Consider the following 12,820-nt stretch of genomic DNA (forward strand, 5'->3'; position numbering starts at 1 on the left):
GCTGTATCCAGGAAACCCATCTCACATGTAAGGATACACAAAGGCTCAAAATAAAGGGATGGAGGAAGATTTACCAAGCAAATGGAGAGCAAAAAAAAGCAGGAGTTGCAATCCTAGTCTCTGATAAATTAGACTTTAAAGCAACAAAGATCAAAAGAGACAAAGAAGGATTTTACATAACAGTAAAGGGATCAATGCAACAAGAAGAGCTAACGATATAAATATATACGCACCCAATACAGGAGCACCCAGATACATAAGGCAAGTTCTTAATGACTTACAAAGAGACTTAGACTCCCACACAATAATAGTGGGAGACTTTAACACCCCATTGTCAGACAGCTCAATGAGATAGAAAATTAACAAGGATATCCAGGACTTGAACTCAGACCTGGACCAAGCAAACCTAATAGACATTTACAGAACTCTCCACCCCAAACCCACAGGGTATACATTCTTCTCAGCACCACATCACACCTACTCTAAAATTGACCACATAATTGGAAGTAAATCACTCCTCAGCAAATGCAAAAGAACGGAAATCGTAACAAACAGTCTCTCAGACCACAGTGCAATCAAGTTAGAACTCAGAATTCAGAACCTAACTCAGAACCGCACAGCTTCATGGAAACTGAACAACTGGCTCTTGAATGTTGACTGGATAAATAACGAAATGAAGGCAGAAATAAAGATGTTCTTCGAAACCAACGAGAATGAAGACACGACATACCAGAATCTCTGGGACACATTTAAAGCAGTCTCTAGAGGAAAATATATAGCAATAAATGCCCACACTGCATTTCAACAGAAGAAAAGGCTGGCCAACTGGCGCCTCCTAAATTGCCTTCCTATAGACAGCAGGCATAGTATGGGTGAATCTCTCTGGAAGGCATTGTTTTTACTTAAACAGGATCAAACCCCCACCTCACTCCTCCATTGACCAAGACCCTTTCACATGTAGTTTCTAAGACTGTAAACCCAAGACCCTTTCACATGTAACTTCTAAGGCTGTAAACCTAAGATCCTTTCACATGTAATAGCTATAGTGTAAGCCTATATAAAGGCAGAGCTTCTCTTTGTTAAACTAGCTTGGCTATTAGACAAAGAATTGTCTCCTGGCTCCCTGCCATAATAAAACACCTCTTCCTTCCTAGTTCGGTGTCGGAGAGGTCTGTTTCTCCACGCGGATCCTGCTTCAACCCCATTCAAGCTTCAACAATATCCCCCAAATCTAAAGCTTTGTGAGGAAGCCTCAACGTCTCTCTGGCCTCCTCCTCCCTTCTGTCTCTTCATTCTTTGTCTGTCTGAAAGCACAGGATGAGGTTGTTCTCTGATGTTCCCTCACCTGCCTACGTCCTGATCCACCAAAGAAAAAGACCTCTGGTCCCTTCCCTGAGTGTTCATTAATTGTACCCATATCACAGGAAGAAAGACTGAAGTCTGTGAACACAGCTGGACAGACTTTTGTCACAAACCAATGCCTGCTCTGCGGGCCCAACAGACTTTGGCCCAGCCCATGGTATGTTCTTTAAGCCCATTGAATTCCCCTAAAAATAAGTTATAGTCCCCTAAAATCATCCACACTTCCCATCTCCCTTTCCTCTAAGATGAAGAGGATATAGTCATCTGTACCCCATTGAGATAGTGGACAATCACTCAGTGGTTTTCCCCTGTGTCTGCTGATAAATGTGTATGCCATTTTTCCTATTAATCTGCCTTTTGTCAGTTGATTGTTTAGAGAAACTTCAGAGTGCAAAGGGCCCCTACGGTCCTGATGACATCCTCTATAGCAACAGCATCTAGTTCAGAATCAAGTAGTCCATGTAGTTGTCATGGTTAGCTTTTAGCATTTCTTTTATTTTTATTTCTTTATGTGTGTGTATTTTCAAGTTTTGTGTTATAATTTTGATGGAGCTATTTTTCCAATATCCAGGGTCTAATCTAATTGCTAGGTATATACAAATATGCCCAGAGATATAGTTCTTGAATATACATAAGAAATACAATTTTTTGTGTATATCAATTTGTATTACATTTGTAAACAGTTCCAGCTTTTTGTTCTTATAAATTTAATAAGACACTTACCTTGGCCAGATTTCTATAAAGTACTACAATTCTGAAATCTGGAAATCAAGGGATGGATACAATTCTGTATCACCTTGCACTGGCATGGTGTTGATTAATTACGGTTTTGTGAGACAGTTTTCGCCTGCCATCTCATCGATGCAAACGGCTTGCAGAATATTGCCTATTTTGTTTTTTTCCTCCCCAGAAGCCTGTTCCTGTTTGCATAGACTGCTCTGCTTACATGCTGAGCAGCTCTGAGGCCACACTGAACGCCAGCCAAAGTCCGTGCCCGCTCACGTTCATGGAGGGCAGGCAAGTGCCTTGCCTGAGGTCTCACCTGTAAACTTTCCAGCAGGGGTTCCAGCCGGGGTAGTCTGATTCCAGAACCCAGGCACAGTGCCCCTTTGCATTTCCTCAGACTATAAAGTTTTTACATAAAGCTTTCCAAATTTTACATGGAAACGGTCATCCTGCTTCCCAAAGGTTCATTTCTGCAGGCAGTCTCCACCCACATGTTGTGGTCACGTGCCATGGGTCTGGAGTCCGGCTCTGCTGTTTCCTGGCTGGGTGACCTCAGGTAAGTTACGTAACCTCTCCAAGCCTCAGTGTACTCCTCTGGAAAACGGGAACATTAACACTACTTTCTGTACAAGTTTGTTGTAAGGCTTTAAGGAGACAAGCAGTATGAAGTGCGTAGTAGTAGAATATCTGATACATGTAAACCCTCAATATATTAATAGTCATTATTAATAGAGGAAAACTGCAAAAATGCACAAATCCTTATTTCTAATGTTTCCATACACATCTATAGAAAAAGAAAAGAAGGAAGGAAAGAAAGAGAGATTGATGTGGATCCAGAATCCTTGGCTCACTGTGGACCTTGACATTATGTCTGAGATTGAGGCAGCAGACACATTCTACAAGGAGACATAAGCACTCTTACACATTAACAAAAATAAGTGCCTAGAATCAGCTTTCATGCCCCCCCCCATTATACTCACTTGTGAATTGGGACTGGCGGCCCCCGAGCCCGCACTGCCGCACCTTACATCCTCGGAAGAGTCCGTAGTAAATGTCCCCGATGAATTTGACCAGCTCTCTGTCTGTGGCGTTGACCAGATCCACTCCAGTCTGACAAAGGATTTTCCCACTCAGCCAGTGCGGCACTACCAGGGCAACGATGATGAGGATGAAGGAGGAGAAGCTGAGTAAAGACGCCAGCCCGTACCACGCCTTCTTGAACCATCCAGGCATGCTAGTAGTTGCAGGTCATCCCCAAGGTGTCCAAGCAGCAGCAAGGGTCACTGACATCTTTCAGACACTCAGCAATGCTCTGCTCCAAGGTCACCTCTTCCAAACACTCTGTTTCAGGACTTTAAGTCCATCCCCTCGTCCTCCTTCAGCGTGAGCTCGCAAAGCCCATGTTTACTACAACCACATCCGGAAGCCTCTACAGAGACAATCTTCACCTGACTACGTAGTGGAGTGTGTTACTGAAGGAAGTAACCTTATATCTCCTCCTTGACTAATGTTTCAGCAGAGGGCTTAATTGTTCCTCGTTTCCAGTATTTAAATAGCCCTGGTGTGGGCCTCATAATGATAAAGGAGTTAGTAATAAGCAAAACCAGGTAGCTCTGATGATAAAGAGATTGCAAGCCAATCTCAAAAAACGGATGTGGAAGAAGGAAAACAAACATGGAATGATTAGCGCTTGAACATAGCCAGCTATGCGCAGTATCAGATGTCGATCTCTCTCGTGGTGGGTGCCCTGACATTTCTTTCTCTAAAATGTCACTGCTGTCAGAACCTTTAGGACTGTTATTAATACCATCAAATGACCCCAGTTCTTGAGGCTTTAATATTAAAATGTGTAAACAGGGCCTTATGAATTTCTCACTTTGTGAACATGCTGTGGGTAAAATTGTGGCTAGAATTAATTTGTGACTGTTGGGGCAGCCTGGAACCCAACACTTAACATTCTTCCCAGCTGCCCCTCCTTCTACGTTATCTGAAATGGGACAGAAAAGTGTTTTTCTAGTGTTTTAGCAAATAGTAGCCACACTGCTGGAGGACTGATCTCTTCTAACAGTGGAAGATCTGGCTTTTCCTTTTAATCTGCAGATACTATGAATGAAATATTCTTTCCTTTCTATCTTATACTGTGAACTTCTACATTTTGACTTTTACCTTAGTCATGAATATTAACTTAACATCATGTGAGACTGGCAACAGTCACTCTAGCCATATCTCTGGGGAGCAAAGTTGGGCAGAAGTGGAGCAGTAAACTTTCTCAGTCACAGAAGCCTGGAGGCGGGTTCAGGAAGCTGCACTGTTGACCAGTAGGGGTTCCAGGAATCTGACTTGGCGAGTGCCAAGGAAGCAGAGAGACATATTAATGGAAATGTCAGTTTCCTTCCTTATAATTGGGGCTTACTTTAGTGGCCTCTCCACAGAAATGGAGATAAAAATGAGTATATCTGAGTCTGGGCAATGTAGTGAGATCCCATCTCTAATAAAAAATTAAAAAAAAAAAATAGTTGGGCGTGATGGCATGTATTTGTAGTCCCAGCTACAGGAGGCTGAGGCTGGAGGATTGCTTAAGCCCAGGAGCTCAAGGCTGTAGTGAGCTATAATCATGCCACTCAGGGTGACAGAGTGAGAACTGTCTCTATATAAAGATGAGTGGCACTTTACCATGTACAAAATCCTTTTACCATATGCTTGCTCACCATTGATGCTCCAGCAACTCTTGATGGTAAACAGGAGATGTATGATTTTAGCCATTTCTCTCATGGAAAACTGAGCACTGGAGCTGAATTCAGCACTTTGAATTACAACAGGTCATTTTCATCCCACTGACTTTGAAATAGTAAATATGTTTCTGGTAAAAAATAACATAAGACATACAAGAAGCTCAGAAGACTGCTTGGCACATTAATAAGTGATTAATAATGTTAGTTCACATACTTATTTTAACATTAAGCATGCTTTGACAAGTCAGGACATGTGTAAATATCAGAGTCATATTTCTGCCATCAGTGATGGAGCTGTGTCAACTTTTGGTGTGTTGGGGGTTAAGCTATTGTTTTCAGAAAAAGTCTAAGGGAAAGACTTGATTCCCAACAAGCCATTGCCTTGCCGAACAAAGATGTGGTCAAGCGGAACTGTAGCTATTGAAGACCTGGGTTCAAATTCCCACTCTTTGGGCAAGTGTCTGAGACTCTCCTGCCTCAGCTTCCTAATCTGCATAGGATTGTCATGTGGAGTAAAGTGAAACAGCACAGGCAGATCACTTAGTACAGTGCCTTGGATATGACCGGCATTAAACAGATGGTGCTCTCCTCTCCATCCAGCTTCCTAGCAATTCTGTTTCTGATAATGAAGTGTCTGACAACAAAATGTGCTGCTGGCTGCATCCTCTTGTCCAGTGATGTATTTCTGCGTGCCTTAGCTGGCACAAGTTTATTGAACAAACATCTGTGTCTGTTGTGTACAAGGCTCTGTGTGTGTGGGAAGTGGCACAGAGATGTATCTAATTCAGGATCTTGCTATTAAGAACGTCTGTTAGAACTCTGGTTTTCTAACAATGATGAATTTGCCTCTAGGAGACATTTGGTAAAATCTGGAGATATGTTGACTATCATGAGTGAGGGGTAGGGGCCTGCTATTGGCTTCTACAGGGTAGAGGCCAGGGATGCTGTAAATATCCTACAATGCCCAGGGCAGCGCCTGCCACAGAGAATTATCTGGTCCAATATGTCAGTAGTGCTGTAGTTGAGAGGCTCTGTGTTAGAGATACAGGCCATGGGAAGAAATAACTAATACGCAAAGGAGAAAATGCCAGGGTCTGTGTCTGGGGATGGGTGGCATGCGGTGAAAGGCCTATTTGGATTAATGGGTATACATTTACAGTTAGATAGTAGAAATAAGATCTAGTGTTCTGTTGAACAGTTCTGTGACTGTAGTTAACCATAATTGATTTACATTTAAAAATAGCTAGTAGAGAATAATTTGAATGTTCCTAGCATAAAGAAAACATACATGTTTAAGTGATGGTTATCCCAATTGCCCTGATTTGAACTTTACATATTATATGAATGTATCGGAGTATCACATATACCCCCCAAATATGGACATCTATTATGTATCAATAATAAAAATAAAAATAATTCTGGGAAGAAAAATGGCTTATTTGGTGGGCTTCCATAGTGGATCTTTGACATTCTGCCAAATGAGGGCGCACTAACAATCACAGAGGTCCCGGAGGGCTAATGTTCTACAGTGTTACATTTATGTCCTTACAAGACCAAAGGCCTGTTGTGCCCTATGGACTAATATTTTTTAGAAATCTTGTAATAATGTATGTGTTTTCTATGTATTTTTTAAAACAAGCATTAGTTTGTGAAGTGTAAAATGTAAAATATAGTATACTAGAATTATTTTTATTTTTTTTGAGACGGAGTCTGAAGTGTAGTGGCATGATCTTGGCTCACTGTAACCTCTGCCTCTCGGGTTCAAGCAATTCTCCTGTCTCAGCCTCCCAAGTAGCTAGGATTACAGGTGCGCACCACCATGCCCGGCTAATTTTTGAATTTTTAGCAGAGATGGGGTTTCACTATGATGGCCAGGCTGGTCTCAAACTCAAGTGAGCTGCCTGCCTCGGCTTCCCAAAGTGCTGGGATTACAGGCGTGAGACATCGTGCCCAGCCAGCATACTACAATTTTTGTATCACCGTTTTGGCAATTTTTTATTTTTAAATGTGCATCAAAATAGAGATTTAAATATTCCCCACCTGCCAAAACGGAAGCGGCCTGAAACTCACAATCTCTGGGAGACTCAGTGAATTGTTAGGGAAGTAGTGGTAAAATAATAATATTAATAACCATCAATCGGCCTTTACTGAGCGCCTCCTACTTAGCCACACGCTGCTCTAAGTACCCCCGTACCACTCTTTACCATCTTTCCCAAAACCTTGTGAGGACAGACCATTATGTTCCCATTTTACTGGTAAGAAAACTGAGGCACGGAGCAGTGAAGGACGTTGCATAGGCGACAGAGCTATTAAACAGTAAGGCTAGGCTTTTATTTAGAGGAAAAATATATTTTAGGTGGTTTGTCTCGTCTCCGCAGTGGACTTCCAGCTCCTTGAGCGTAGCGACCACTTTGAGCCTCTTCCGTTTTCTGGCAGGTGGGGATATTTAAATGTCTATTTTGATGCACGATTAAAAATAAAAAATTGCCAAAACAGTGATCAAAAATTGTAGTATATTTTATATGCTTACACTTCACAAATTAACGCTAGTGAAAACACCCGCTCTCCACCCTCCTGGCCTTAGCCCCACGCGCCGCACGCCCCGGGGCCCAGCACCTGCCCGCGGGTGGGAGGCGGGGCTTCTCCGCTGTTCCATCCTCGGGGCAGGGCCTAGCAGAGGTTACGGTAGCTCTGGGCGGCTGGGCGCCCCGAGCGTGACCGCGCGCTAGGCGGCAGCAGCGGGCGCGGCTCGGGGCAAGGCCGCAGCGCTTTCCCTCTTGGCGGGGTTGGCCGGCCGGGGCGGGGCGGGGCGCTGCGCTCGGACTAGAGGGAGTCGGAGCTGCGGGAACCAGGCGTGCAGCAGAAGGATGGCGGCGGCGGCGGCGGCGGGCGAGGCGCGCCGGGTGCTGGTGTACGGCGGCAGGGGCGCGCTGGGCTCTCGATGCGTGCAGGCGTTCCGGGCCCGCAACTGGGTAATGCTGCGGGCTGGGGGCTGCCGGATCTCCGCGGGGGTGGCCGGGGGCTTTTATGTGCAGTCCGTCTGGGGGCAGCCTGGAGGAAACTGGGGTCCCCTGTGCACCCCGTGACCCGTATGCTTGCACGTGCGCGCACAGGTCTACGGATCTATTCCTGTTTCCGAGTGCGTGCGCACGCCAGTCCCAGGGCGCTGGGCCTTCGCCCTGCAAGGAGGTGCTCCGTAGGCCTCCGCCAGACCCACAAAGTCCGGCGTGTGTCGGGAGAGAATTCCAAAGCGGAGGAACAGGAGCGGGGTTGAGAGGGTGGAGAGAGAGTGTAGAAGTCGTGTCTGGAATGAGACAGCCCACTCCCGGTTACTAGTCCTGTGACCGCTATTGATTACTTAAAGCCCTCGAACCTCAGTTTCCCCATTTGTAAAATGCAGATTCTGATAGTGTTTACCCCTTAGGAGAGTTGCGGGGATTACATAAGATAATTGGTCTTTTCCATAATGAAAAGGTGGAGACTTTTATTGTGTGCAAATTTATTAGCACATAAATTACCTGATGCCTGGTAAAAAGTGTATAAATGCTGGCTATTAATGTTACTATTACTACCCACCCCTGTTCTTTTAGCCCCGTTGGATCTGACAATTTGAAGGCTCAGCACCACTTTACTTTGCAAAGACTATTTCAACTACTTTGTATAGTCAGATGTCAATTTCCAGGAGGTGGCAGGTCGGAGCAAAGCAGATCCATGGCCACAGACCCTTGACCTTAGCCGCTCAGCAGGCCTCAGCACTTTCCCAGTGGAGACCTTTCCGGGGGCAGCGTTCTGGGAGCTTAGCAGCAGCAGCAGCAGCAGTGGCCTGGGCAAGAGTTCCCTGGGATCAGAAAAAGGATCTCAAGATTTTCCAAAAAAAAAAAAAAAATCGTATCTATCTACTGATCTATATAGATTTAGGGGCCACAAGTACAGTTTAGATACATGGATATGTTGTGTAGTGGTGAAGTCTGGGCTTTTAGTGTAACCATCACCCAGTGTACATTTACCAGGATTTTCTTCTTGCTCAGAATCTGGGACAGGAATATGTTTCTAAAGGATTCAATCATACCACCCGCTTCCAGCCACCCACCTGCTCAGAGCCTGGGGACACTGGATGAGGGCACTTTCCCAGGTCTTCAGAGATGCATGGTGGTGACAGAGGCAGCACTTCTGTCAAGGGCCAGGCCCTGTGCTCCCAGTACCAGAGTTCCCGTAGACTCTTAATCCTCCCAATAACTTTAAGGCAGTAGATCCCATTAGTGTCATGTGTTAGAGGGTGAAAGCTGTGCTTTTCCCTGATGGTGGCACTTTCGTTTACATTGGTCTTGGCAGAATCTGGAGAGCTGATTTACCTCTGACTCTTGGTCCTTTTTCTCCTTTCTTCCTGCCATTTTAGGGAGGGCTAGGATGATGGAGACTTCATTGTTTCAGTATCCCCCATGGGATAACAAGTTAATTAATAATATAACAAATGTTGATGAATAGAGGTAGAAATATATATCTCTGGGGACTTCAGACCAAGAGACCCTGAGTAAGGACCGAGCATCAGCTGTGCCAGGAACTTTAGCATCTTCCATTTCATTTAATTCTTACAGTGACCCTGTTAATCATCAACAAACACCCTCTTTTGTGGGGAACCTCTGCCCAGCATTGGAGTGAGAAAGCCACTCTGGCAGAGCTGGGATTCAACTTGCCCTGTCTGATTTCCAATCCTAAAACCCATCCCTCTCTGCCGCAGGGCAGGGATCCTCTGTGGGCTGAATCTGGTCTGCCACATGTTTTTGTACAGCCCATGAGTTAAAAGAATTGTTTTGCATTTTCAAGTGGTTGAAAACAAAATCAAATGAAGAATATTTTGTTATGTGAAAATTACATGAAATTCACATTTCAGGAACACAGCTGCACTTATTTTTTTTCCCTGTTTATTGATGTGTTCTGTTACAATTGCAGATTTGAGTAAAAACAGAGCCCATATGGCCAGCAAAGCCTAAGGTAATTATCATCTGGCCCTTTACAGAAAATTTGCTGGCTTTTGATGTCTCTAGAAGGGCAGGGTTCGGGTTTTAGAGGTGAATGTGGAGGAGGAGGAGAGTGTTTGGAGGTAGGAGGGGCTGGGATAGGACCCAATACGGGGTAGGCTGGCCAAAGTCAGGTGTCCCTGGAACATGCATGAGAGGGCAGTTGCTAGTTCCTTTCTCTGGTGAGTTTTCATTTAAGCCTCTTACCTGTCTCTACTCTACTCTCCTCCTCTTTCTTTTTTTTTTAAAATGGAGATAAAGTCTCATCATAGCCCACCGCAGGCTCCAACTCCTGAGCTCAAGGGATCCTCTTGCCTCAACCTCCTTTGTAGCTAGGACTACAGGTGTGCGCCATCACACCTGACTAATTTTAAAATTTTTTGTAGATGCTGAGTCTCGCCGTGTTGCCCAGGCTGACCTCAAATTCTTGGCCTCAAGAGATCTTCCCACTTTGGCTCCCAATGTGTTGGTGTTACAGATGTGAACCACTACACCTGGCCAACTCCCCCCATTTCTGTGTGTGACTCTTTCATGGAATAACAACTCAATGCCTCTTGACCAAAGCTGTTTTCTCCTTCCAGTGGGTTGCCAGCATTGATGTGGTGGAGAATGAAGAGGCTAGTGCTAGTATTGTTGTTAAAATGACTGACTCCTTCACTGAGCAGGCTGATCAGGTAATTTCAGAAAGGCCCCCAAAGGCTGCGAGGGGAACCTGGGGGAGAGGTGACCACTGGCTGTACGTTCTTCCTTTTTTTTAAAGCTGGTATTTCTCTAATTAGGAAAGCCATTTATGCTCATTGAGGAAAATTTGGAAACAGTGAAAAACAATACAAAGATAAATTATATAATCATTTTGGGTTAGCTCACTGTTAACGTTTTGGCCTATTTCTTGTCTTTTCTATGCATATTGTGTGTTACTCCTTTTATAAGTTTAGGCAATTTTCTATTTTATAGTTTACAGTCAGCTTTTTGTTTTGTTTTTTAAACTCAAATGTTTCTCCAGATTACTGAAAAAACCTCTTTGTAGATGTGTGATATTCCATTTTATGGGTTGGCCACTGTTTACTTAGTTTCTATTTATTGTACATTTGAGTTTTTTGCAGGATTTTATTTTTTTACTATTATCAAGAATGCTGTGATGAACATCTTTGTCTATATATCTGATTATTATTGTTTTTTATTTTGAGAGAGTCATGCTCTGTTGTTGAGGCTGGAGTGCAGCGGTGCAATCTTTGCTCACTGCAACCTCTGCCTCCCAAGTTCAAACAATTCTTGTACTTCAGCCTCCTGAGTAGCTAGGATTATAGGCATGCACCCCAATGCCCAGCTAATTTTTTTGTATTTTTAGTAGAGACAGGGTTTTGCCATGTTGGCCAGGCTGGTGTCGAACTTTTGACCTCAAGTTATCCACCTGCCTTGGCCTCCCAAAGTAATGGGATTATAGGCATAAGCCACTGTACCCAGCCCATATACCTGATTATTTAGGATACGTTCTAAAAAGTGGAGTTGCCCAGTTCACAGCATGAGCACTAACAGAGCAGGTTATTTTTAATTATAAAATTGTATGCATATTGTAAAACGAAAGTCCAACAAAACTATAAATATAGAAATAAACTGTGAAACTGTCCTTCTTCTCCCCAGCAGAGTGTCGTTTCCCAGAGGGAAGCACTGTTAACAGTTTGATGGATATCTTGGTATAAATATCTTAGATGCTCTTAAGCAGTGCTTAACTTTCTTGAGAAGCCCTTCTGGTGAGCTGCCTGGATGACTCTTATTTTTGCATCAGGGTCTTGCTATGTTGCCCTGTCTGGACTGGAACTCCTGGGCTCAAGGGATCCTTCTGCTTCATTCTCCCAAATAGCTGGGACCTCCCGAGTAGCCACCATGCCCGGCTGACTCTGTGTTTAGTGGGTTTTAGTGCTGCAGCCCACCTTCCTAAGGTTAACTCCACATCATTGTGTGAGGCACCATATTTTCCCAAGCATTCAGTGTGGCAGGCTGGCAGGCCACTTTACAACTGTGAGGACAAATTGCAGAGACTAAGTGACAAGGCCAACAAGCTACTCAGTGACGGAGCCAGGATCATGGGTCTCCAGATACGAACTTTAAGTTCAGGTGCCGCTTAGTCTGTAAGTGGGTCTACTTTTCATTTAGTTGCACTCTCCCTAGTATTTTTAACACTGATATTTTATGATCCTTATCTGTTTTTTTTATAACAAATTAAAAAAATTTTAGAGGTGATGCATGTATGATGTAGAAAATACAAATAAGCAAAAAGAAAAGGGAAATCATGTATGATTCCAACATATAGTTAATCCTTTATTTCCTTCCAGTCTGTCTCTCTAAAACATACATGTATAAACCTACAAATTTTAAACATAAAACTGTGAGCATAACTGTGCTACTCATTTGCTCTTTCTAAAATGTCAGTTTGATATAGATTGGAACGTAAAAGCCAGACAACTTATTCTAGCACTTCCATTTTTTTATTGTTCTTACTTTTCTTAGTGTGATCTTAATGTTCCTGTACCTAAGAGATATAGATTGGCCTTAGTGAATTTCATAGTGAAAGTTGACGTGGCATTGTTAGTTGCCAGGCACCATTCTCAGTGCTTTATTTTCATTAACACATGTAGCCTTCATTGCATCCCAAAACAAAGCTTCTAATTTTATCCCCCTTTTAAAAGGGATAACTGAGGCACAGAAAGGCCCCAGTGTTTGTCCAAGGTCAAACGGATAATAGGTGGCATAGCCAGTACTTGGACATGGGCAGTCAGGGTTTGACAGCTGTTCTCTTAACTGCTATGCTGTGGTGCCTTAAAGCAAAATAGCTTCATGTGAATGAACTAATAAAGTCCAAAATGGCTGGGTGCAGTGGCTCACACCTGTAATCCTAGCACTTTGGGAGGTGGAGGCAGGAGGATCACTTGAGCCCAGGAGTTTGAGACCAGCCTGTGCAACATGGCAAAACCCCTTCCCTAC

General features: G+C 43.8%; 2 protein-coding genes across 2 annotated transcripts in view; one reads left to right on the top strand and one right to left on the bottom strand.

Moving 5' to 3' along the window:
• The window catches only part of CLRN2 (clarin 2), a 15,544-nt gene extending 12,121 nt beyond the window's left edge, over positions 1 to 3,423 (bottom strand). Inside the window, exon 1 of the mRNA XM_017540605.2 lies at positions 3,069 to 3,423. Coding sequence (XP_017396094.1) covers positions 3,069 to 3,321 — 253 coding nt within the window. The 5' untranslated portion in view covers positions 3,322 to 3,423. The remainder of the gene's footprint in view (positions 1 to 3,068) is intronic.
• Positions 3,424 to 7,507: 4,084 nt separating this feature from the next.
• QDPR (quinoid dihydropteridine reductase) overlaps positions 7,508 to 12,820 on the top strand; it is a 25,937-nt gene continuing 20,624 nt past the window's right edge. Inside the window, exons 1-2 of the mRNA XM_017540591.1 lie at positions 7,508 to 7,792; positions 10,420 to 10,512. Of these exons, the coding sequence (XP_017396080.1) occupies positions 7,688 to 7,792; positions 10,420 to 10,512 (198 nt within the window). The 5' untranslated portion in view covers positions 7,508 to 7,687. The remainder of the gene's footprint in view (positions 7,793 to 10,419; positions 10,513 to 12,820) is intronic.

The sequence above is a fragment of the Cebus imitator genome, unplaced genomic scaffold (assembly GCF_001604975.1).
Source record: "Cebus imitator isolate Cc_AM_T3 unplaced genomic scaffold, Cebus_imitator-1.0 Scaffold127, whole genome shotgun sequence".
Lineage (NCBI taxonomy): Eukaryota > Metazoa > Chordata > Mammalia > Primates > Cebidae > Cebus > Cebus imitator.